General features: G+C 44.1%; 1 protein-coding gene across 4 annotated transcripts in view; it reads left to right on the top strand.

The window, feature by feature from the left end:
• The window catches only part of LOC133483561 (receptor-type tyrosine-protein phosphatase gamma-like), a 499,015-nt gene that overhangs the window by 302,636 nt on the left and 168,539 nt on the right, over positions 1 to 27,840 (top strand). For all 4 annotated transcript variants that reach the window (XM_061784954.1, XM_061784955.1, XM_061784956.1 and 1 more), the window contains exon 6: positions 27,033 to 27,099. In XM_061784954.1, the coding sequence (XP_061640938.1) occupies positions 27,033 to 27,099 (67 nt within the window). The remainder of the gene's footprint in view (positions 1 to 27,032; positions 27,100 to 27,840) is intronic.

Consider the following 27,840-nt stretch of genomic DNA (forward strand, 5'->3'; position numbering starts at 1 on the left):
GTTTTTATCAGTGGTGGTAGCAAGCCTTCTGCTGGATGGCCTGTCAAGAACAGATGCTGTTTCAAGACCTTGCCATGGATAGCATAAATTGTACTATCCATAGGAGCAATGTGACAGCCATAAAGCTTCTGAATTGGTGCTGAACTGAATCAAGAACAGACAAACCTTTTTGACAATGATATGCCTTCAATAACTGCAAAGCCTTTCAAATGCTGATGGATTCATGTCTGTCCGAAAGATAACTGTCATGAAATAGAAGACAAGAAAGTGTATAGCGACTATTTAGACACCCTTCTCTATGCATAGTGGGATTCATTCTTACTTTCTATTTGTCCACCCAAGGACCTCTGGACTATTTCATGTTAAACGATATGACACAAAATTGTGTGCCACTTTCCAAAATCTCAATAACATTCTTAGGTTTTCACCTCTACAACATACTTCCTAGCAGAGTTTGGGTTCTCTGATGCAGGTAAAAATGTTGTTGATACTGACTGATATAGGGCATGAGGACGACAATATTATCAAACGTGAATTTGTTTTGCATATTTGTTAATATGCGCGAATAGCATGGCAAAAATCATGGTGAAAATGCAAAGAACTCAACATTAAAATTAAGCGACATGTTCATTTTATTGTAAATTTTTCGGTTCACACATTATACATTTAGATTAGGACAATATTTTGCGGGGTTGCTGCCGACAAGGGCATGCTCACCGTTGGCCAAGCCTCTCATACCAGACTTCGGCATTTACTGTACCCTCTCGTCCCACGTCCCCTGCTGGCATCCACTGACTAATTAACTCATTTGGACTTCACCATGTTTTGTGTGCATTACAATACCACATTAAAATGCGCTGATTACAACATATTTCATTTAATTTTTAACATCTTTACTAATGGTCAAACTCGGGGTCTATATTCCCACTCGCTATTCATGATGACGTAGACGAGCGAATAGCGAATCAGATTTTATCTTTTTCTCCTTGTCGTATTGCAAAATAATAGTCCAAAAAATGAAAAGTCCAATTAGATTATTTGAAAACTATCTATTGAACCAGTGAGTACGCAGGCACTTGACTTATAAATGATGCCGTTTTAGCTGTCTCCCCATATACAGAAAAGTTTTTCTTTTTATATATAATAGCGTACTTTAACGAGGATTGTTGTGCAAAAAGATGCAGAGTCCTCTAGCACTTAGAGGAGTTCGAGTGACTAATATTGCAATAGTCCGGTGCAATGACCATTGTGCAAAGGGCGCTCAAGGAGTGTATGCGGTTTAAAGTGCGATAATCTGGGACAATGTTGGTTGTGCAAATGTTACAGATACTCCTCAATCAGTGTGCAAATGGAGCAGATGCTACTCTGGCATGAGTGGCCAGTATATGCAAATAGTGCAGCATGGCGAGACAACTGCAGTGAGTGCACGAGTAATACATAATTGGCCCCACAGAAATGTGACAACGAACTCAAGTCAAAAAATTGCCAGCATGTTGTAATGGAATTGTAGGTCAGGTGTTTAAGAAGTTTATCGCAAGAGGGAAGAAGCTGTTGGAATGTCTACTAGTCCTAGTTTGCATTGATCGGTAGCGCCTACCTGAGGGAAGGAGCTGGAAGAGCTGGTGACCGGGGTGCGGAGGGTCAGAGAGGATTTTGCACGCCCTTATCTTAGTTCTGGCAGCGTGCAAGTCCTCAATGGTGGGTAGGGGGGTACCGACAATCCTTTCAGCAGTTTTGATTGTCCATTGCAGTCGGAGTTTGTCCTTTTTTGTAGCAGCACCAAACCAGACTGTGATGGAAGAACACAGGACTGATTCGATGACCGCTGTGTAGAACTGTCTCAGCAGCTCCGGTGGCAGGCCGTGCTTTCTCAGAAGCCGCAGGAAGTACATCCTCTGCTGGGGCTTTTTGAGGACGGAGTTGATGTTGGTCGCCCACTTCAGGTCCTGAGAGACTGTAATTCCCAGGAACTTGAAGGTCTTGATGGTTGACACAACAGCTGGGCAACGTGAGGGGCAGCTGTGGCGAAGGATGCCTCCTGAAGTCCACGATCATCTCTACAGTCTTGAGCGTTTTCAGCTCCAGGTTGTGTCGGCCGCACCACAGCTCCAGCCGTTCCACTTCCTGTCGATATGCAGACTCGTCACCGTCCTTGATGAGGCCGATGACAGTGGTGTCATCTGCAAATTTCAGGAGTTTGACAGTCGGGTTCGCTGAGGTGCAGTCGTTCGTGTAGAGAGAGAAGAGCAGCGGAGAGAGCAAACTTGGGGCACCCCAGCCTGACCTGCTGTGTCCTGCCTGTCAGAAAGCTGTAAATCCACTGGCAGATGGCAGGTGAGACGCTGAGCTGGAGAAGCTTGGATGAAAGGAGTTCAGGGATGATGGTGTTGAATGCTGAGCTGAAGTCCACGAACAGGATCCTCGCGTAGGTCCCTGCACTGTCGAGGTGTTCTAGGATGAAGTGCAGTCCCATGTTGACTGCATCATCCGCAGACCTGTTCGCTTGGTAGGCAAACTGCAGGGGGTCCCACAGGGGACCTGTGACACTCTTGAGGTGGTCCAGCACAAGACGTTCAAAGGACTTCATGACCACAGATGTCAAAGCGACAGGCCTGTAGTCATTCAGACCGAGATTGCAGGTTTCTTGGGGACTGGAATGATGGTGGAGCGTTTGAAACAGGATGGTACTTCGCACAGTTCCAGAAACTATCCTTTTCAAATCTGCAGTAGAAGGTATTCAAGTCGTTGGCTAGTGTGCTATTGTTCTCAGCTTGGGGGGATCGTCGCTTGTAATTAGTCAGCGATTGGAATGCATGCCAGACTGATTTAGAGTCGTTTGCGCTAAACTGTTTTTCCAACTTTGCTGCATAGTTCCTCTTTGCAATGTTAATTTCTTTAGTCAGCTGGTTTCTAGCTCGATTATACAGGGCCCTGTCCCCGCTCTGATATGCGTCCTCCTTAGCTTGGCGAAGCTGCTTAAGTTTAGCAGTGAACCACGGCTTGTTGTTGTTGAATGTGCGAAATGATTTTGTTGGTACATACACATCTTCACAGAAACTGATATAGGATGAAACAGTGTCCGTATATTCATCCAGGCTGCCAGCTGAATTTTCAAGACACTCCAGTCTGTGCAGTCTAAACAGCTTTGAAGTTCCATCTTGGCTTCATTGGTCCACTTTTTCACTGTTTTCACTGTAGGCTTCATGCATTTAAGTTCTTGCCTGTACGTCTGTATTAAGTGAATTAAGCAGTGATCAGACGAGCCCAGGGCTGCACGAGGTATAGCATGGTATGCGTTTTTTACCATAGTGTAGCAGTGGTCTAAAGTATTATTTTCCCTGGTAGGACAGTGATGTGCTGCTTGTATTTAGGGAGTTCGTGGTTGAGTTTTAGCTTTGTTAAAGTCCCCGAGAATAATGAGGGGTGAGTCCGGGTGTTTTTTTTCAATTTCGTTGACAATGCGGTGTTCGTGTTAGCTTGAGGCAGAATGCAGACTCCAGCCAGTATGAATGATGCAAACTCACGTGGCGAGTAGAATTATTTACAGTTCAACAGCGACTCCAAATGCGGGCTGCAGTATGTGCTGAGCTCCTTGACGTCCGTACACCATTTTTCGTTGATATAGAGGCATATCCCGCCGCCCTTTGTTTTCCCCGATGAGTCCATGTCGCGGTCCGCTCGATGAATGTGGAAGCCGGGAAGCATGACGGCGCCATCGGGTACAGCGTCGCAAAGCCAGGTCTCAGTGAAGCACATGGCCGCGGAACGTCCGAAGTCTTAACTGGTCTCTAACAGAAGATGAAGCGCGTCCATTTTGTTGGGTAGGGAGCGTACATTCGCGATGTGGATCGACGGGAACTTCAATCTGTGTCCTCTCTTGCGGAGTTTCATCTGAATGCCGGCTCGCTTCCCTCTGTGGCACCGCTTCCGTCTCCATGCACCGAAAACCGCAGGACGCCGCTCCGGTGAGTAACTCGGGGAAAAAACTGAGCGGATTTGCGAAAGTTGGTGACAGAAAGTCCGGAGTAGCATCCTTGATGGTTAGCAGGTCCCCCCTTGTGTAAGTGTGTCGTGTAAGGTCTCCAAAGACGGACAAAAAACACAAAAACAATACTAGAGAGCGCGCTACCGAGGCGACCACACTGGTAGGGGCCATCTTGGAATCCTCACCGACCAGACCAAACTTCCACCTTTCTAGCTAGCCTGCTGGCTACTTAGCCTGCTGGCTACCTAGCTGCACGAGCTCAACGCTGTGTTCGATCCACTTTCTCCCTTTCGCTTTCTTAAATCTGTCACCATGACATGCGTCCCCCCTCTCCAGCGATGGCTCCTTTTTTGGGGGGGGTGACGCTTCCATGGTATTCATGCCTGAAGGTCCTTCAGCGGAGAGCCCTTTTTTTTTTTTTTTTTTTTTTAAACAAACTTCATGGTACTCTCTGTGAAGCCACAAAGCATACATGCGCAGAAGCGATGCACAGTAAGTCAAAATGGCGGCAGAAGTAAAGAGAAGCATTGCAGCACTTGTCAGGATAAAAAAAAATACATTGACTTGTTTTCATTCGCATGCAAACATTCTGATTTGGCGTTCTTTTTTTTACTCGACAATTGTACTCCTTCATACCTATAATATTTATTGTATTTCATGTCCATCTTATGTGCTTCTGGGTGTGTAGACACTATTCTTTTGATTTTGGCAATGTTTTTTTTTAAATGGTAAAAAACTGCTGATGTTAGTCATTTAGTGTGGCTTTTAAAATGAAGGTCTGAGTCAGATGTTACAGTTTTAGAGAGAAAGTCTCATGATGCCTCCGAAGACTTTGTCTTCCTTTCTCTGGGCCACAGACAATGATTTAAATTTTGTCTGAGTTTAACTGGAGAAAATGGTTTTGCATCCATCCTGTTCGATGCAGTGACTCTGAATCTATAGCCCCATGTTCACCTACCGTCAATGAGATATAGATCTGATGGTCATCTGCATAGTTGTGTTACAATGCATTATAGCTGTATATTAGCTGGCCTAATGGAAGCACGTACAGATGGAACATTAAGGGTCTGTTGGATTTATCTTACCCAACATTATAAAAAATAGACACAAAAGGAATGAAGACACTGGTTTCTTTTTCTCATGAGGAGGGCGTATGGGAGATTGTTCAGATCACAGTCTCTCAACACGCTCTAACCAATCTCTCCCGTCGCTCCTGCATTTATTTGAAAATAGGAGGGTTTTTCCCAAACATAATGTTCTAAACAATAAGACACAACACAAAACATTGGACCAACACCTGTCACGTCCCCGACCACATCCGATCACGTCCTTGGTCCAGGCGCCCTTCCATCGGATGATGCTGAGTCATCTTTTTGAAGGCGAGACATCTAAAATCGTCCATAATACTAATGCAAGCTAAGCAAATAAATGACAACTTCTACAATATATTTAACATTTCCCTCCTGTTTATCATGTATTTGCACAAATTCTCATATCATCTTACAGTCACTTCATTTCGATTTTTAACTGTAGAGTCATTTTTATGAAACAAATACATTTACACTCAGAGTAAACTTGTCATACACGAATGTTGTAGTTTAAACATCGTAATCATCTGCATCAGGAAACAAATCAGTTAAAGGAAAATCATCATTATCATCATTATCATCATACAGTAATGGATACATCAGCTCCATACGGTTCTTCATGTGGGTTATGGCTATGGTGATTAATTTACTGATTAATGCCCAAATGCATGGGATACAACAACATCCACACAATGTCAGAATGGCTGCAAAAACAGCAATTGATATCAATATTGGTGAAATTAGGGTTTTATATTTACCAAAAACGTCCATTCAGCTGTCCCACAAGGAGTGTTGATTGAGGGTCCGTAGACCATCGATGGCTCTGGTCAAGCTGCCATCTGAAGCAGTATTGTTTGTTCTCATAACATACCGCAAACACCTCCCTCTCTTGCGAGGAGCATGTCGACAGCTATGCAGCCTTGGAACGTCCTTGAGCTGTTCGTGCACAGCTTCCAACCCACTCTGTGTCCAATTTCCTAATCTCTGTACATTGAAGTGGATATAGTTTATCCCATCAACATTTTTATTAATCGTACACCAACAGCATATGAAGTATTCAAATCCTCCTGCAACTTGGTCAGCTAATTTGTATTGATTAGGAACCCCACGAGGAACACCTATGGCGTCGATGTATGTTTTATGTTGGATAATTTTGCCTCTGCCAGGATAAATCTCTTTTTTGTCAAGTATGTCCAAAACACACAAGGAATTTGTCTCTGGTAGTTGGAGCCGCTCTAGTACAACAGACAGTCAATTTACAGAACACTTTGGAGACATAAAGACATTGACAAAAAACAATTGTGCAAAAAGATGCAGTCCTCTAGCAGCAGTTTGAATGACTAATATCGCAATAGTCCGGTGCAATGACCGTTGTGCAAAGGGCGCTGAGACTTCAAGGAGTGTATGCGGTTTAAAGTGACGAGTAGTGCGATAATCTGGGACAATGGTTGTGCAAATGTTGCAGATGCTCCTCAATCAGTGTGCAAATGGAGCAGATGCTAATCTGGCATGAGTGGCCAGTATATGCAAATAGTGCAGCATGGCGGGACAACTACAGCGAGTGCACGAGTAATACATAATTGGCCCCACAGAAATGTGACAATGAACTCAAGTCAAAAAATTGACAGCTTGTTGTAATGGAATAATACAATCTTGTGATAATTGTGCAGGAACTATGCGCAACAAAGGCCTGGGACCCATGCAAACAACACAATCTTTTCTCGCTACATTTGCTGCTTGTTCCATCAATAGTAACCAATTGTTATTTTGTCCTGAAACTCCTGTGACAACAAGAAACCAATCATCAGTAGTTATGTTGTTAACCATTAAAATTTGTCCACCTTTCTTTGAAGTTTTCATTGGCATTTTTGGTTTAACACGGTTCCTATAACACAATACTACTTGGAAGTGGGGATCTTTTCCACCAGAATAGGCCCACAAGCTCACTATCAAACACATTGGGTGACTTGATTTGTATTTCAATATTAAACTATGGGCCGTTTTGCTTAGGTTAAACTTCTTTCTATGTTCTTTTGCTGTTCTTTTTGACCAACTGGACCAATCATAACCTGTTTCACCAATGAGGTGTTCCCATCCAAAGCCTATAGTTGCATACCAGTCATATCCAAATCCCCAATTCTGCCCATTCTTTTGAGGATCATTGGTGAGAGCCGCATATGGAATTATGATTAAAGCAGCTTGATTTTGGGGGGCACAAAATATTAAACCGTTTTGCCCCATTTGGAGGCCATGCCCACAATTTTGATCATCAGCTGTACTCCTTTTGATACGAGTTAATGATTCAAATTTTTTTTATTATTGGGTTCGTCATATTGGTCCAGTTGGTAGTTGATTTTCTATCTAAAAAATGGGTTTTATCATTGAGGGTGTGAGGTCCCATGTACCACAAAAACAAAACCAACACCATAGTAGCCAAAGTTGCTACGTAACAACTTATCGAATCTCATAACCAACGTGGGTGTGCCTTTCTGCTGAGTTCTCACTAAAAGGGTTGGTGTCTTTTTTCTTCACTGACCAGCAAGCGTTTTCAGAATCTACACATCTGCTCCCGCTCCGTTATCAGACTTTTGCTCACCTTCCCAATTTGAGTACTCAGCTGAAATGACTCTTTTACAGTGTGATAAATGAACCCACGTGTTTCTTTCTGCTATTTTTTAGGGCTATAAAGTGTCAATCTATCTGTGCCACCATCCCTCCGGTTGAGACATGTGACACAGCATGGCTCAATATAGCAGCCCATTTGAATAGGTTTTTTTTTTTTTTTTTTTTTTTATCATTAGTTTGCATGCCTCGGTTAATGCTACTAATTCAGCAGCTTGTTCAGCCAATTCCTGTCAATCATGCTGCGTGCCTTCATCAAGTAAGGGTATTAGTGTGGCTGGATTTAAGGTTGTGTATCGCTCAACAGTCAAATGTGGTTGTGACAGCAAGATGGCAATGCAAGATAAATGTCTTGCAGGTGATAAAAACGCCATATTGGTTTGCAATAGGAGAGCAGACACTGTATGTGGGACCTTAAGGGTGAACTGCTCTCTACTGCCGTCAAGGCTGCCACAACTGCTCTGACACAATGTGGTAATGCACACGTTACGTTGTCCAATTTAGTTGAAAAATAAGCTATTGGTCTTAGCTTATCACCGTATTGTTGTGTAAGTACGGAGGTCATGCAATAGCTTTTACAATCTACCATTTGAATGAATGTTTTATCATTAAATTTGGAAGGCCTAGCGCAGCACTGGACACCAAATGTTGTTTAATGTCACAGAAGGCCTTTTCTGCCTCTGTACTCCATTAAACAGATGATGTCATTTTAAGGTTGTCTTCATACATTAATTTTGACAATGGTGCAACAATTTCTGCATAGTTTGGAATCCATGCTCTACAATAATTTGTCAGACCTAAAAATGATTATTATATGTTTCTTCATCTGTGGTTTAAGATTTTTTAAGACTATAGCTTTCCTGTCTTCTAATATAGTCCTTCCTCCTACACTGAAATTATGGCCTAGATATTTGACTTGCCTTTTACATCATTGCAATTTATTTTTGTTAACTTTATGTCCCTCTTCTGTTAGATGATGCAGCAAGGCCAATGAATCCTTGCATGTCTCTCCATCTGTAGATGCCAGAAGACATGCGTGTTGTCATAACTTGTGAATAATTAGTTGGACTTTCACAGTAACCTTGCGGTAATCTTGTAAATGTATATATATTTTTTTTTTTTTCTCAAATGTGAATGCAAACCAAAATTGACTGTTATTTTCTATTGGTACTGAAAAGAATGCATTACTTATGTCCACTACTGTAAACACAGTAGCGTCTGGTCTTAATGAATTTAACAATGTGCGTGGGTTTGGTACGCATGCTGCACTCTGTATTACTGCAGCTCATCACATTCTTTTTTTTATCTTCTATTTTTGCGATAAGCTGCAAGGCTGCAGACAATAGGGCCTTTCCCACGTTTAACGGTGGTTTGTCTTTTATTTTTTATATAATTTGATTCCTGCAACGCGGCTATTTTTTGTGTATTTAACCAACCATTAAAGCCGTGTTCGGTTATCCGTGTCTCTAAATATTAAATTTTATCAGGATTCTGTTTTTTTTTTCTTTTAAATTTAATTTAATGAACCTCCAACCTTTACACTGCAGTGTATTCCTGTTTTTTATTTTACTACTTCCTTTCCCCATTTGAAAGAATTTGGTTCAGTGTAATACTACCTAGGGTAGTCTAGAACACTGTTTCTTTTCAGTAGGACGGTGATTCAAATTTACTTTCTGTGGTAATTCTCACTTGAACTCTTTCGAGTGGAGAATTCTTGCCTTTGCATCCACAAAAGTCCACCGTTTACTTTCCCACTGTTTTGGTATGGAATGAAAAACCTAGTGGTTTCCCATTTCCCATTTACACTCTCATTCAAACAGTTTTCATTCACACTGGCTCGTCAGAGGACTCCGCCGTCCCATACGGAATTTAACTACGTCTGTCAACAGCTCATTAGAGGACTCCGCCGTCCTATACGGAATTTAACTACGACGGCACGAAACTTTCATAGTTTCTTTATTTCACCTGCCATTAACTAGTATTCACAGGGTTTATTAAACACGGAATTTAAGTACGTACAGGACTCCGCCGTCCTCGCGGAATTTGTGGACTCCGCCGTCCTTTTTCCTAAAAATGTTTTTTAAATTTAACTCGCCAGTCGTCTTCAATCCTGTGGATTGTCGTCAACCTTCAGATCCCAGTTGAGGAGAACGAAGACCAGTCCCGTAAAGGGTCTTACTTGCCGTGGCCACGGTCTCTTAACTGGAAGTCGGCTCCACAACTGGAATCCTCGGGTGTGTTGAAGGACCAATTTAATGTTGGATTTATCTTACCCAACATTATAAAAAATAGACACAAAAGGAATGAAGACACTGGTTTATTTTTCTCATGAGGAGGGCGTATGGGAGATTGTTCAGATCACAGTCTCTCAACACGCTCTAACCAATCTCTCCCGTCGCTCCTGCATTTATTTGAAAATAGGAGGGTTTTTCCCAAACATAATGTTCTAAACAATAAGACACAACACGAAACATTGGACCAACACCTGTCACGTCCCCGACCACATCCGATCACATCCTTGGTCCAGGCGCCCTTCCATCGGATGATGCTGAGTCATCTTTTTGAAGGCGAGACATCTAAAATCGTCCATAATAGTAATGCAAGCTAAGCAAATAAATGATAACTTCTACAATATATTTAACAGGGTCCCAATAGTGATTACTTGAGAATCCCACTGAGACACAGTTACCAATTTCAACAAAGTACACCCTGTCATCGAGACAGGACTTGAACCAGTTTAAAGCAGTACTGGACGATTCCACTCAGTGTTCTAACCTCTGTAATAAGATCACATGGTCGAATGTGTCAAAAGCAGCGCTCAGGGCCAGCAGAACAAAGACGGACTTTGCCTGCATTTCTTTTCAGCCAGATATCTTTTGTCACCTTGATCACAGCTTTCTCAGTGCTGTGTTGGGGCCTAAAGCTTGATTGAAATGATCCAAATCATTATTAGACAGGAGAAAGCCTGTAACCTTTTGGTATGAAACATTTTTCTCTGACTTTGCCTATGAATGGCAGGTTTGATTTGGGCAGGTACTTGTTTAGTACTGTGGCATCAAAAGTACTCTTCTTTTTGTTTGGTTTTGTTTTTTGTTTTTGTGTTTTTTAGAAGATTCTTAGTTAGAGCAGTGTTTATGGCCTTTGGAACAGTTCCAATCTGAAGTGAAGTTAATCTGTCTACTGTGGCAAACATGACAAGTTGTTTCTGCAGCTTTTGATTATTTCAGAAAAATAACTAATTTGTTCCCTGCAAAGTTTAATTAAAGATAATTTTCTTTGTCAGAATCTGGAGCTTTAAATGTTGCCATTTCCGTTGGGTGTTTTCAGCACACCCATATAGGGAGAGCCTCCCTAACCACCTCCAAAGTGTCAAGATGGGTCAGATCATCTTATATATTTCAGTCTTTTAACCCCAGTGGATCTTCTGGTGGTAAAGCGATGGCAGGGATTTCTCCATGCCAACCACTGCTAACATCCTAAATGGCACTCGGCCCCCAACTCCTATGCTTCCTACACAGCCAGAAGCTGCCGTTCTCAGCTAGCCCTTCCCCGTTCATCTCATTTCACAGAGCAAGCGAGAAGTTGACAACAAAGCCCCTACAACCCACTTCCGCAGGGCATATGATGGCTTCCCAGCCAGCCTCGTTGCACTACGCTGCCAGTTCCATCTACTTGGCTTGCTATCGCTCATGGGAGATCTCCACATCGTCCTCCGACAGGACTGTCAGGACCCTAAGATGGACCATTCCGCTGACGGACTACAGTATATGACTGTCCGGTGGAAGAGTTGTTTCTCCAGTCTCCCTGAGAAACTGGAGCTGCTTCTCAAGGTTGGCAACCATGTTCCACTCTTTGCCAGACAAGATTTTATTATCAGCCTTGATGGGTTGTTCTTTCCATCTTGTGCAAACTGATTGCTGTGCTTTGCTGGGGTGGCCGGCAAGATATGCTGGAGGCTAGCATTGATGCCCTTACACGGGAGAGTTCTCATTGGTGGAGGTTTCAGGCCCAAGGTAGGGTGTCATATCTTGCTCGAATCAGAAAGCTGAGCCTTCTGATTGTCATTCTCTCTCCAGAAGTATCTAAAAAATAAATATGTTTTTGGGACATTTTGATGTTTAAAAAAACTGTTCAATACTGGTTTAATACCTGTTTAATATCTGTCTCAACTGGTTCTTTCCTGTACAATGCATCCCAGAAGGACGAAGGAGTTATGCCACCCAATTTGGCAACTCTAAATGTGAGGAGAAGACCAAATGTACACAATGAATGAGTTTGAAATGCAGTTTTGTACATAAATAAAAAATCCAAGGCCAGCCCTTGTTTGGCTGCCCAGTCCATCCAAATATTATGAATGGTTCATATAACTAATTAGCACGTCATCGTGCTGTTATTTGTGATAATCATTTTCTTGTAGTATTGCACATTATAATTTTGTGAAGCAAACACTTGTTTGTCATGTAGAACCATCACAACAGGTACATATTTTTGACCCAAGAATGAAAGCCCAGTCTTTTACTAGTACTTATTGTAATTCATAAAGAAATCTAAATGTCATCATTTCTTTTCCTATCATTCTCCTGCGCCTCATCAGCTTTTTGACATATTGATCACTGATTTAGTACTGACTGTACTTCAATGCATCTTCTTTGAAATAGTGGTTGATACATCAGCAGTTAGTTCTGCCAAAGACAGAAAGTGAGATGTCTCAAAGACATGCAAGCAGTAGAAAGAAGTCAAAGAGGGTACTACACATTGAGTGTTGGATGGATGACAGTGGGAGGGGAAAACAGGGATGATGGAAACAAGTCATAGAATGAGAGAAATATGAGGACATGTCACATCGTACAACCGTCTTTTCTTTTTAGATGTTTGTTCTCACTCCAGTGGTCTGTGCCAGGAGAGAGAGACAGAGAGAGAGAGAGAGAGAGAGAGAGAGAGGAAAACTGAGCTGTGGGGAGGAATGAAGAGAGACAGAGCAAGAAAGGGGATTTGAAGAGAAAGAAGGGATGGTTATTGAAGGAGTAGGACAATGTGATGTGAGGCCCGTGGCTGAGGATCTCTGGGGACGAGCCTGTGGGCTTTCAGAGATAAACATTAATAATGAAACATTAATTCCCTGTCCTCCTTTCTTTCATTTCTCCTTATTGTCTCTCAGCCTGCCATGTTTTTGTTTCGATTATACTACCCTACATTTTTTCTCTTAAATATCCATTCTCAAATACATACCTCATTTTCTTCCCCCTTTTCTTGACTTTGAAAAGAAAAGAAAGTATTTTACATTTTACATTATTTATTTTACATTTATTTGAAATCAACTTTTGCACCTGAGATGAGTAGAAAATAGATGCATGTATTTCTGTGTGTGTGGTGGGGGAGTGGGGGGGAGGGGGGGCTGTGGGGGTGGGGCAGACCAGATCAGTGAGTAACCAATGGTTAAAACAAATGTCCTTTCACATTCAGCTTGTCCTGACTCAAAAGCCCCCCATATGTTTGTTGACAAATCCCCTCGGGTTACCACCGTTATCCACATGTTAAGGTTCAGCAACAGTGTAAAAAAACAAAACAAATCTAATCAGATGGACTCTGGGGTTTTAGTGTGCTTCTTGTTGTCTTTCATAGTATGATCAGCGTAGTAATTTAATGGAGGTCATGCTTGTGAGGCAGTTCTGTACCTTGAAGCAGACAAGATGCCTCAACTTGTATTTGGAATACTGCTTCATGCAAAACTTTGTCATTTGAGAAAAAAAAAAAAAAAAAAAAAAGAATCTACTAACCTCATTTATTAATTTGTAAATAGTGAAGTGTATGCACAAATTCTGTTTTTTATAAATACAGTTATATGTTCAGTTTTGAATGGTATAAAACTGAACTGCATAAACTGTTAGTATGATGCAAAGCATTTCTAGACCACTGCAAACAAAACTATCCTTAACAAATACTGTATTGTTCTGTAATCAAGGCAACTTTTGTGGATTACCATAACTGGATGACTGAGAATCTATACTGACAACATGCTATATTGTTAAAGCAATTCCTCTCCGACAGTGGCAGTCAAAACTAAGCCTTTGTATTTTTGTGAATGATGACAAAATTATTTATTGCATTTGCTACACCTAAAAATGCCCATTAATGTTTTGGCAATGACATCGTACCTATCCTGCGCTCTCAGTGTTCACTGGACACAAAGGCAGTAAGCTCAACACCTGGTGCTCATCAAGACTATGGACACCAGCTTGACCAGTTGACTCCAGGTTTATTGACAATTGAAAGGGTGAAACTGAAAAGTTTTAACAAAACAAATACTGCATGATCAGTTAAATGAGTTAAATGGTCTAATAAACCTAATTACTAGACAACGACAGCAAAAATTACTAAACATCAAAATAATGTGACTTAACAGTCTAATTCACTAAGTTCCACATTGTTGTATTCATTACAAACAGCAAAACGTCTTTTGAACACACCATTGTACAGTATTTGCATGGAAAGAAAAGTGACACGGAATTGCCACTAGTTGGGACCGTATAGCAACAAATGAACAATTAGTTACCATACTCAATGCAAGACAACTTTGCATCATTGTTTGTCTAATACCTAGATCTGACCACAGGACTTTAACCCTACGATATTGGCCCGATTAGCTATCACGGATCGGGCCCAATATATTTTGTCAGGAACGATTATGTTACTTTGTAGTGTAACATAATCCATGACCAATGATTTGGCCCTACGATAGCCCTGTGATGCCAAAATAAAAACTCTTGCATGTTTGATTTTTTTTTAGATCTTCCATGTAGTATCAACATATCAACGACAACTCCTGACAGCGCACCTTTATGTCGAGCAATAAGATTGCGTATTGTCACTGGCGCATCACCTCCCGTGCTTGCTGTTGTCAACATACTTGGTCACCGTTCTCAACATTTATTCACGCGTACAAACCAGTACATACAACCGTTAAGGCCTCTTTATACTCCCGTGCTTGCGCTGCCGACAGCGCCCGCATTGCATCACGTGACCGACGCATAGGGCCGTGCGGCTCCTATGCGGCACTTGATGCACACACAGCACAAATTGTCGCCGCGCGCAGAATGCCGCGGAGATCTTCTCTCGTGATTGGTCCATTTTAGTCAAATGCTGTGATGACGTACTCAGCTTTCCCCTTGGTTCCACATACCACCTACGCCGCCGCCTTCTTGATTGATTTTGCAGTATAATTAAACGTATCATCTGGTCATCTAGGTCCATTTGTTCCAGCAGACATTATTCCATGGTCGCCATTGTTGTTGCTTTGTTCCGGAAAGGAAAGTAAAAAGGGCTACCGGAAATGACCATAAACTGCAGAGGAAACGCCACCCTGCGTGTCCTAGCCAATACCAGCCGTAGCGACACCCCCGACTTGGAGGAGTACTGCAGGACATTTTCAAAACAGCGTGCGTGGGTTGCGCTCGAGTATAAAGGCAAACTGCGCGCGGAATAGCCACAGTGACGTCAGCGCGGTTGGCGCCCCCGCGTGTATAAAGAAGCCTTTAGTGCTAGCACTAGCTTGCTAGGCTACATAACGTTTTGTTGCCTGCTTGCAAGCTGCGTCGTATTAAAAGTATGTGAACATACCTCAAGTAATCCTTGAATGAACGCGTTGACCGGTGACACGTTTTCTGGCTCCACCTCACTCCTCCACACTGTTTGATTTGACAAGATAAAGCCCAGTGATTGTAAAAGACGAGATACGGTGGTATCGGAATACGTCGTGTAGTGTTGCTACTGTCTGACCGAGATAAAGCAAGATGTTCTTGCAGTAGTCTTAAATTTGTCTTGTAGACTGATCCAGGCATAACGTCTCATTGCACAAACATTCCATAACTAAAATGAGAGCTTATGAGAATGTTACACTTAAAGAAAGACTAGGCTTCATACCAACGATGCCACGGCTGCACAAAATGTAGCTAGTTGTTTTGCAAAGATCACACACAGAACTGAAGAAAGACATGAAGCAACGTCCTAATGTCAGCACAACTTCCAGGGTCTGATCAAATGACATGATCGACTACACGATCTTTTTAAAAGGGACAGCACACTTGCACATAATTTAATTAACTTAAAATATTCAGACTTCAAACAAGAAGTGAAACTAACAGTAATTGTCTGCCTATCAGAGGCAAGACACTCCACGTCTAGCATTCTTGAATGTCACAACCCAAAAGTCCATAACTCAGTGATGGGATGCTGGTACTGTTTAGTCCCATCTCTCCCGGAGAGCTTGACCTCGACTTTACGTACCTTGCCTTGCCGAGCTGATTGTTGTTTGTTGCGAGGTATTGCTTCCTACAATTGCTTTCTATCCCCGAAGGTTTTAGCCAATTGTTGGACTTGGTGCCACAGTCACCCACTGAGGCTGAAGGAAGACTCGCTTTCTGGGTGAGGAGGGTTGCTGGTGTAAGAATGAGAGGATCATCCGGGTCAGTAGATACTGGAATCAGAGGTCTGGCATTGATGATAGCAGAAAACTCTGCCATCAGTGTGGTGAGTGCCTCATGACTGAGTCTTGATATTCCCTGCTGGAGGAACATAGAGTCCAGGATCTTCCGTGCTACTCCGATCATCCTCTCCCATCAACCACCCATGTTAGAGGCATGTGGAATATTGAACTCCCATGCACATCCTTGGTCCAGGAGGATCTTATTAACCGAAGGGTGGTCGATGTTTGATGGAATCTTCAGCTCTTTACAAGCCCTGATGAAGTTGGTTCCTTGATCTGAACGGATGAGCTTCACAGAGCCTCTCACAGCGAGGAACCGCCTGAGAGCACTGATGAAAGTCATGGTTTCAAGGGATTTGAGCACCTTGATGTGGACAGCTTGTACACCATGCAGGTAAATAACACTGCCACTGCTTACTCTGGGTGAGGCCACCCCTTGTGCGATGTGAAGACACAGTCCATGGGCCGAATGCATCTATGCCGACATTCGTGAATGGAGGTTCTGTAGAAAGGCGGCTGACGGAAGATCGGCCAACTTCTGTGACTGAGGGGTTCCGTGTAGTTTACGGCATGTGACACAACTGTGGATGACGCTGCTCACACGCCTTTTTCCGCTGACTAGCCAGAAACTGGCAACGCGTACGCCGCCTTCAGTGAACAGTTGTCCTTGATGGTTTTCCAATGGTAGTGCCGGACCGAAAGTATTACAATGTGATGTTTCCCAGGGATGATGAGAGGGGTTTTCTCCGCTTGCTGGAGATGTGCCTCTCTTACATGACCTCCAACTAACAAAAGACCACCGTCATCAATGAAGGGATCTAAGGCTTTGAGAGGGCTGTCTTTTGGCAATTTTTCCTCCTTCTTTAGAGAGGCATACTCGTGAGCATAGATCTCTTCTTGAACAACATGGTTGATGGTTCTTTCACACTGTGAAGAGTTCATCGATTGTTGCGTGACTATGATGCCATCCTTTGCAGCCACTTGGTTTGGTTGCAGGATTCTTCTGAAAAAGGTCTGCATCATGAATGAGGGAAGCAACTGTGTGGGTTAATGACTTCCGGCTTGAAAACTTAGAGAGGCGCTATAACACTACTTGCTTGGTCGACATGGCTATGGTCATTGTGAAAACCAGGAGACCGATGTCTGGGTGTGATGCAGGGTTCACCAGCTCGTAAGTGCTTTCTTCAGGCTGGCCCTTCAGGGGCTGTTTCAGGAGCGAAGCTGATATCTGGGAGACGCACAGCAGTAACGGACCATGTGGGGATAGCTGGAGGATTCAGTACCGTAGTTACATGCTGCCACTGCTCAGGGTGAGAGGACCTCCTTATCCGTAGGACTCGGTTGCTAACGTAGAGTCCCCTCCAAAAGTATGCGAAAGGCAAGGTCAATTCCTTTGTTTTGTGTTGTAGAGTGAAGACATTTGGGTTTCAGATCAAAAGATGAATATAAAACAAAAGTTCAGAATTCAAGCTCTCATTTTATGGTATTTACATCTCGATGTGTTAAACAACTCAGGACAGAAAACCTTTTGGTTGAAGCCACATACTTTTCAAATGAGTAAAAGTACTGCAACGGACATTATTAAATTAACTTAAAGTGAATAACATTTATTATTTGGTGGTATAACCCTTACTTGCAATAACTGCATCATGCCTGCGACCCATTGACTTCACCAGACTGTGCATTCTTCATTTGAAATGCTTTTCCAGACCTTCCAGGCCTTGGAAAAGGCCGTCTCTGGGGATTTCTCCCTTCAGTCTCCTCTTCAGGAGGTAAAATGGATGCTCTATTGGGTTAAGGTCTGGTGATTGACTTGGCCAGTCGAAGACCATCCACTTTTTCCCCCTGATGAAGTCATTTGTTGTATTGACAGTGTGTTTTGGGTCATTGTCTTCTTGCATGGTGAAGCTTCTTCCGATGAGTTCGGATGCATCCATCCATCCATTTTCATTACCGCTTATCCTCACTAGGGTCGCGGGCTGCTGAGCCTATCCTAGCTGTCTTCGGGCGGGAGGTGGGGTACACCCTGAACCGGTCGCCAGCCAATTGCAGGGCACATAGAAACAAACAACCATTCACACTCACATTCACACCTACGGGAAATTTAGAGTCCTCAATCAACCCAGCACGCATGTTTTTGGGATGTGGGAGGAAACTGGAGCGCCCGGAGAAAACCCACCCAGGCACGGGGAGAACATGCAAACTCCACACAGGCGGGGCCAGGATTTGAACCCCGGTCCCCAGAACTGTGAGGCAGATGTGCTAAACAGTCGTCCACCGTGTCGGTGAGTTTGGATGCATTTTTCTTGAAATTGCCAGACAGTATGGTTTGCCAACCTACCCAGGGCAGAACAACAACAAAAACAAAGGAATTGACCTTGGCGTTCCCATACTTTTGGAGGGGACCGTATACATAGAAGCGTCTGGTCTCGTTCTTGATGTATCCTAGTACTACCTTACTATTTGTGTAAAAGCCCCTCTTGGAAGCCATCACCTTATCGTGGTGGAGGGGTTTGTGTGTCCCAATGATCCAAGAAGCTAAGTTGTCTGGGGTTTCAAGCCCCTGGTAAGGTCACCCATGGCAAACACGTCCTAGGTGAGGGACCAGACAAAGCATGGCTAAAAGACCCCTATGATGAAAAATATTAATGGATTGAGGCTTCCCTTGCCCGGACGCGGGTCACCGGAGGTGGGGCTCAAAGGCGAGCGCCCGGTGGCCGGGCCTGCACCCAAGGGGCCCGGCCGGGCAGATTCCGAAAAGACTCCATCGTTCTGCCGTGGGACTTCGATGCTCACGTGGGCAATGACAGTGAGACCTGTAAGGGCGTGATTGGGAAGAACACGTCCCCTGATCAGAAACTGAGCGGTGTTCTGTTTTTGGACTTCTGTGCTCATCACGGATTGTCCATAACGAACACCATGTTCAAGCATAAGGGTGTCCACACGTGCACTTGGCACGAGGACACCCTAGGTTGCAGTTCAATGATCGACTTTGTGGTCGTGTCATCGAACTTGCGGTTCGATGACACGGGACGGGCGGAGCTGTCAACTGAGCACCACCTGGTGGTGAGTTGGCTCCCATGGTGGGGGAAGATGCCAGTCCGACGTAGCAGGCCCAAACCTATTGTGAGGGTCTGCTGGGAACGTCTGGCAGAATCCCCTGTCAGAAGGAGTTTCAACTCCCACCTCCGACAGAACTTTTCTCATGTTCCGGGGGAGGCGGAGGACGTTGAGTCCATTGCTGAGTCCATCAACACTGTGTATAGTGAAGTCAGAGTTGTGATGGTGGTTTGTGGTGCGGCTGGGTGGGTGTGGGGTGAGAAAGTGTCCTTTTCAAATCTGCAGTACAAGGTATTCAAGTCATTGGCTAGTGTACTATTGTTCTCAGCTTGGGGGGGATCGTCGCTTGTAATTGGTCAGCGATTGTAATGCATGCCAGACTGATTTAGAGTTGTTAGCGCAAAACTGTTTTCCCAACTTTGCTGCATAGCTCCTCTTTGTAATGTTAATTTCTTTAGTCAGCTCGATTATCCAGGGCCCTGTCCCCGCTTTGATATGCGTCCTCCTTAGCTTGGCGAAGTTGCTTAAGTTTGGCAGTGAACCACGGCTTGTTGTTATTGAATGTGCGAAATGACTTTGTTGGTACACAAACCTCTTCACAGAAACTTATGTAGGATGTGACAGTGTCCGTATATTCATCCATGCTGACAGCTGAATTTTCAAAGACATTACAGTATGTGCAGTCTAAACAGCTTTGAAGTTCTATCCTTGCTTCATTGCTTTATCCACTTTTTCACTGTTTTCACTGTAGGCGTCGTGCATTTAAGTTATTTTCTGTATGTTGGTATTAAGTGAATTAAGCAGTGAAACAAGGAATGCTGGAATGCGACGACAAGGTACAACGAACTGGCAACGAGAGGGAATGAGACACGAGGTTAAATACAATCGGTAATTAGGGTGAACGAGGCACAGGTGGTGAAGATGCTCACAGGAGTAGGTGTGTGTGAAACAGGGGGGAAGACAAAACCACACATGACAGTACCCCCCCTCCGTAACAGTACCCCCCCCCCCCCCCTAACGGCCGGCCCCAGACGGCCCTGGATGCGCAACGTGGAAATCCCGAATGAGCGAATCATCCATGATAAACGCAGATGGCACCCATGAACGTTCCTAAGGCCCATAGCCCTCCCAGTCCACCAGATATTGAAACCCCCTCCCCCTCCGACGAGACGAAAACAGCCGCTTCACAGAGAAGACAGGGCCCCCATCCACAAACCGGGGGGGAGGAGGGGGCCTGGAAGGCGGGACCAGACGGGACTCCCGGGCTGGCTTGAGTAGGCTGACGTGAAAAGCAGGGTGGACCCGCATCGACCTTGGGAGCCTCAGCTTCACGGTGACAGGGTTGATGTTCTTTGTGATGGGGAAGGGCCCAAGGAACCTGGGAGCGGTTTTCTTGGACTCCACCCGGAGTGGAATATGTTTGGTCGCAATTTCCAAAATTGCGAAATGAATTGGGGACCCCTATCAGACACCACATTCTTGGGGAAACCATGGAACTTGAAAGCCTGATTAATCATCAACTCAGCAGTGTCTTTAGCTGAGGGGAGTTTTGGAAGTGCAATAAAGTGTGCCATCTTAGAGAACCTGTCAACAACTGTAAGAATGGTGGTATTGCCTTTAGAGGCCGGTAATCCTGTCACAAAGTCTACGGAAATGTCTGACCAAGGACGTTGTGGTATTGGCAGGGGTCGCAACTCCCCAGAAGGACGTTGATGAGAGGGCTTGTTAGCAGCACATACCTGGCAAGCATTGACGTAATCGATAACATCCCTCCTAACATTAGGCCACCAAAAGCGCTGTTCGACCACTGATTGCGTCTTGGCAATGCCTGGGTGACATACAGTTCGGTTCATGTGAGCCCAGTGGATGACTCTTCCCCTTAAGGTCGGAACCACATAAAGCCTGTTTTCAGGGCAATCTTCAGGGCTAGGAGTGTTTTTCAGAGCCCCTTTAACCACAGTAGAAGCACCGCCCTTCCGTTGACGTTCCTCAGGGGAGAGACGGAACCTGCCCATTTGCATGGGTTCATCCGTGGGGACGCTAGTCAGTGGGTTGAGACCGGAACCAGGGGATCTGCCTTGGTTTGGCTGGTCACGGAGGGTCGTCCTCCAAGTGCGCGGTGACGCAGCCCTCCACCGATCTCCATCCAGCTCGCGATCCAAAAGCCTCTTGTCGATTTTTACGGCGAGAGCGATGAGAGTGTCCAAGTCGGTCGGCAGGTCTAGCGGGACTAAATGATCCTTGACGGCGGGGGATAGTCTTTGAAAAAAGTAGCGCCCGATTATTCCAATGACTCTCAGCTGCTAGAATGCGAAACTCAATTGCGTAATCTGACACCCTGCGCTTGCCTTGTTGTAAGTTGACAAGGGAGCGAGCTGCCTCACGATCTGGAGTGGAAAATTGACAAATTTGCTCCATAGTCTTTACGAAAAAAGCCCATGAATGACACGCGGCGGAATTGCGGCTCCATTCAGCAGTAGCCCATGCCTCCGCACGACCAGTCAGGTGGGAAATGACGAAAGCGATTTTTGCCCGCTCGGTGGGGAATGCAGCTGCCTGCAGCTCAAAGTGGAGTTCGCACTGCGTGATGAACGGCTTAATGTTCCCAGAATCTCCAGAGAACCTCTCCGGTCGAGAGAGCTGTGGGCAGACAGCAGCGGAGGTGGCAGGTGGCTGCATGGTGACTGCTTCACATGAAAATACCGTGGCGGTATTGGGTGTGGTGCCAACTGGTTCCTTCTCTTGAATAATTTTCATAAGTTCAAACTGCGAGGCCACCTGTCTCATCATATTGTCCTGATGCCTTGACAGTCCCTCGAGATGAAGGTGGAGGGCAGCAAGCTACTCATCCTGCTTCGAGAGGCGTTGACCCTGCGCTCGAAGGGCTTTGCGCACCGGGTCTGAGTCTGCTGGGTCCATGTTATGGCCAGTTCGTTCTGTCATGAACGGAACAGAGGATAGGACCCAAAAATGCACGACTCCAAAACAAATGGACAGTTTCCAAAAAGAGAGGTTTAATAGACGGGCATAGGTCGGTACACAGGCAGGCAATCCAAGAAAGGCAACAGTATCCAAAAACATGAGGCAAAGAGGCAAGGTCGATAATCGGAACAGGGTCAAATCTTACTGTGAGTCTGTGACGTGGAAACAAGGAATGCTGGAACGCGACGACAAGGTACAACGAACTGGCAACGAGAGGGAATGAGACACGAGGTTAAATACAATAGGTAATTAGGGTGAACGAGGCACAGGTGGTGAAGATGCTCACAGGAGTAGGTGTGTGTGAAACAGGGGGGAAGACAAAACCCGGAACACACACACATGACAGTGTGCTGAGCTCCGTGATGTCCGTCCACCATTTTTCGTTGATATAGAAGCAATCCCGCTGCCTTTTGTTCTCCCCGATGATTCCATGTCGCAGTCTTCCCTGTGCGCCATCGGGTACAGTGTCACAAAGCCAAGTCTCCGTAAAGCACATGGCGTCTTTACTGGTCTTTATCAGAAGATGAAACACGTCCATTTTGTTGGGTAGGGAGCGTAGATTCGCGAGGTGGATGGACGGAAACGCCAGTCTGTATCCTCTCTCGTGGAGTTTCACCTGGATGCCGGCTAACTTCCCTCTGTGGCGTCGCCTCCGCCTCCATGCGCCAAAGACCGCGGTCGCTGCTCCGGTGATAGAACTCAGGGAAAAACTGAGAGGATTTGCGAAAGTTGCTGAAAGAAAGTCCGGAGTAGCCTCCTTGATGCTTAGCAAGTCTCCCCTTGTGTAAGTGAGTCGTGTAATGTCTCCAAAGACAAACAAAAAACACAAAAACAATACTCGCGAGCGCGTAACCGAGGCGACCACACGGGTAGGCGCCATCTTGCAGGAAAGGTAAAACCAATCAAGAAACTCACACAGATAGAATTTTGAGCCCTTTATGATTCTCAAGACCTCAGCAAAATATGTTGACAGAATTCTAGGCGTTTTCTCTCTTCCCTTGGGCCGAGCCGAGCGTCTGCGTTGCAGGCAGAGAGAAAATCGCGCATCTTTCCCTGGTCACCCCACAATTTGTATATTACAACACAAGTACAGGGAGGGCGGTGTTCCTCCTCACAGCTGGCTTGTCTCAGTTGGCTCCCGGTCATCCTGACCTGCTGTCTTCCACGCTTTCTCTGGTGGATGACTCGTTTTCCTGTCGCTTTGAACTAGAACATTCCGCAGCTTTGCTCTTTTGCAAGGTCCTGTAAACAACTTGTCCATACACACACAGTGCAAGCATATTGCACAAACTAAAATGTTTCAAGGTGACTGTGGGGCCACTAGTGTAATCAATCTCATACTGAATACTAAATCTGTGAATACTTTTAGAAGTGATAACATAAGATTTCTATTGTATGGTTAATACAACAATTCATAACGTGCATTCTATTCTATGGTTAGTATAACAGCCGCCAGGGACTCAAATCCTGCAGTGCCATACGTGTCCCCCTGCTGAAGCCAGTACATGTCCAGGCCCATCTGCAGTTTGCTAGAGAGCATTTGGATGATCCAGAAGAGGATTGGGAGAATTTAATATGGTCAGATGAAAACAAAATAGAACTTTTTGGCAAAAACTCAACTTGTCGTGTTTGGAGATGCTGAGTTGCATCCAAAGAACACCATACCTACTGTGAAGCATGGGGGTGAAAACATCAGGCTTTGGGGCTTTTTTCTCCAAAGGGACCAGGACGACTGATCCATGTAAAGGAACGAATGAATGGGGCCATGTATCGTGAGATTTTGAGTGAAAACCTCCTTCCGTCAGCAAAGGCATTGAAGATGAAACATAGCTGGGTCTTTCAGCATGACAGTGATCCCAAACACTGGCCAACGAAGGAGTATCTTCGTAAGAAGCATTTCAAGGTCCTGGAGTGGCCTCGCCAGTCTCCAGATCTCAACCCCACAAAAAATCTTTGGAGAGTTGAAAGTCTGTGTTGCCCAGCGACAGCCACAAAACATCACTGCTATAGAGAAGATCTGCATGGAGGAATGGGCCAAAATACCAGCAAGTGTGTGAAAACCTTGTGAAGACTTACAGAAAACGTTTGCCCTCTGTCATTGCCAGCAAAGGCTATATAACAAAGTATTGAGATTAACTTTTGTTATTGACCAAATACTTATTTTCCACCATAATTTACTAATAAATTCTTTAAAAATCAGACAATGTGATTCTCTGGATTTTTTTTTTCTCATTTTGTCTCTCATAGGTGAGGTATACCTTTGATGAAAATTACAGGCCTCTCTCATCTTTTTAAGTGGGAGAACTTGTACAATTGGTGGCTGACGAAATACGTTTATGGCCAACTGTAAATACTGAGCAAAGGGTCTCAATACTGATGGCTGTGTGATATTTCAGTTTTTCTTTTTTAATAAATCTGCAAAAATGTCAACAATTCCGTTTTTTTTTTGTCAATATGGGGTGCTGTGTGTACATTAATGAGGAAAAAAACTGAACTTCAATGATTTTAGCAAATGGCTGCAATATAACAAAGATTGAAAAAATTAAGGGGGTCTGAATACTTTCTGTACCCACTGTATTAAATGATAGCAATTTCTATCCAATTTCAGCAGCATGTCATTCAAATGTCTTCTGAAAAAGTGCATGCAGCAAAGTGTGTCAATTTGTGTAGAGATTATTTTTGCATTTTAGCCAACGCATGGCAAAGGACCAGCCATATGGTTTGTTTTCTCAGGTACTGACATACTGTACTCATGCGGTTTATGCCATTTAAGGATGAAGACCACTCTTATATTTGTTGTATTCATTTTCAGCCTGGCGGCACAGTGGGGGACTGGTTAGCACATCTGCCTCACAGTTCTGAAAATGGATGGATGTATGGATTTTCATCCTCCGTAACAACAATAAATCTCTAATTAAAGACTGTGAATATGTGCTGTGGCTCTGCTTATTATGGTTTCACACAGTAGGAGTGGGTCTTCAAGAGCTTGGTGATTCCTGCGGTTTGCTCATCCTAATTATTCTGCACTTTTCATGTTGCATTTTTCAGCATCATTGCTGTGCATCTTCTGGTTGTATCAGCCATTTGATTTTGTTGTTTCCCTTTTCCAGTTTTCAAAGAAGTTGTAGAATTTCACTTTGACATCCATAAATGTGTGTGTAATGCAGCAACAGAAACAGTATATCATACAAACCTTTTTTGTGAATACCGACAATTTATTCTTATTCGGTATTAGACGCGTACTGTATTGCACTGTTAAAGGTCCTTTGCCCATATCTGTCATCTCTACAATGCTTTTGATTTGTGTCGCTGACCCATCCATCCATCTTGCCATCCATTTTCTGTATTGCTTATTTTCAACTCAGATCGCAAGTGTGCTAGAGCCTGTCCCAGCTGACTTGGACTTGAAATGGTCGCCAGCCAATCGCAGGGCACATATCAAGAAACAAGCATTACACATCACACTCCCATCCACACCTACAGACAAATTTGTGTTTTCAGTTAACCCACCATTCATGTTTTGGTACGGTGGGAGAAAGCCACAGAACCTGGAGAAAACCCACTCAGCCACGGGGAGAACATGCAAACTCCACACAGGAAGGCCGGAGCCTGGATTTGAACGCACGAACACTGAACTGTGAGGTGGATGTGCCAACCAGTCTCCACCATGCCGCCATGTAGCAAACCTGTGGTTTTGCAAATATGTTTTGCTTTCCATGAAAAACTAATATCTGCCTGTACCATAAATGAAAATTTTTATCCTACTGAAAGTCAACAGTGCATGAACAAGAATAACGGTATTCCCCAAACCAGAAATACAAAGTACTGTACTGTTTAAACTCATACCTGAACTATTAAAGCAGTTCCCATAAAAAATATATTAAAGAAACACACCCATAACTTCAATATCTAGTAAACAAGCACAAACATGTCAGGGCTACATTTCATGAAGTACAAATTGTATTTTGAGTCAACTCAAAAAAGGCTAGCAAACATTTTGAAAGCAGGACAGGCATCTCAGCTCCTGAATATCAAGTAACACTGAACAGGCAAATGAAGCCTATTGACGTCGATCAGAAGAGGTAAAACCACGTTATTGACTTTGTTTACCTTCAATTAAAGTCTCACAGCTGCATTGAAACATTCTTTTATGACCAAAACGTGCTCATTTACATTGTCCCAAAATCCACACTATCCGGAGGGAACATTAATTTGCTCTCTGTTGAATTGTAAGTCAGGGAGGCTTTGGTGTTATGGGGTCTCAGTTTGGTTATCTTGCAAGTTATGGCCTCCGGGTTCAGTGGATGGTTAAAGGATTCGTGTTTCAGTCAGAAGTGCTGCTTAATGTTGACTTACCCACTTTCTAATGAAGCCACAGTTTCGCAACATATGAGACACAATGATTTTGAGCCAGCTTCCGGAAGAATAGAAAAGTACTGCTCTGTCCACTCATTCTTGAAAACTCTGTCTTCTGAGTCAACATTGTGAACTTTGAAACGGGCCATGCTGCCCGGAAAAGATCTGGCAAATCGCTTCCGCAAATCTCAACAGTAAACAAATTAATTGATTGACGCATTAATAGTAGTCACATGATCACAATAGAGGCCCTAATGATGTTACATGCGTGTAGCTCATACACAGCCGTTGACAGCGGTGTTTCAATTGACAGTGGATCTACATGTCCGGACCCGGACTGCCGTTCACCATTTGAAGATGTCTGCTCTATATTATTTGCAGGGCAAAATTATTACATTTGCAATATACAGTATTTGATGAGCACTGTTTTTACAGCCCATCTTTTGTTGTGTTTCAGGTTGGAGGAAAAGACAACCCTGCTGTTGAACCTATAATTCATGGCTTAAAGGGTGTGGTCCATCATGGTGAGTGACAGTGCCAGGCTCCAGTCCAGCCGATATTTGTAATAAACGATTCTCATTCATTTCGACCTCTTGAGTTTCCTCCGCAGGGTGTCCGGGCTCTCCCTTAGAGATAGGGTGAGAAGCTCGGTCATCCGGGAGGATCTCAGAGTAGAGCCGCTGCTCCTCCACATCGAGAGGAGCCAGATGAGGTGGCTTGGGCATCTGATTCGGATGCCTTCCGGACGCCTCCCTGGTGAGGTGTTCCGGGCACGTCCCACCGGGGGGAGACCGCGGGGACTTTGTGCATCTTCACTTAAACGGCTAGCATTTTTGCATTTTGTGACATATTAACACAATAGGTTAATGGCTGTGCATTTATGAGCTTAGACAAGCTGACGAGAACAAATATTCTGTGTAGTACTACAAGTTTTGGAAGTGTTCAGTTAGTTCAAACTAAAATGAAGACACCTTGCGAGAGAAAAATATTTATAGACTTATTTATTTACTTATTGAAATAAATAAATATTTATTTATTTAAGTATTTATTTACTTATTTATATATTTATCTACCTTCACCAAAACCATCCTCTGTTTGGGTACATGATGATGATCCATTTGACTCTTATTCCTCTCTGGCCACATTTGCTACGTTTTTCACCTACTAGACTCAAAGTTTTACCACTTACAGATCATCAGATTGGCCATATGTCAAACAGTGACTAAACTGCAACGTGGCGTCATACTCGGCGGAGAGAAAGGTCC

Source organism: Phyllopteryx taeniolatus, chromosome 9 (assembly GCF_024500385.1).
Source record: "Phyllopteryx taeniolatus isolate TA_2022b chromosome 9, UOR_Ptae_1.2, whole genome shotgun sequence".
Taxonomy (NCBI): Eukaryota; Metazoa; Chordata; class Actinopteri; order Syngnathiformes; family Syngnathidae; genus Phyllopteryx; species Phyllopteryx taeniolatus.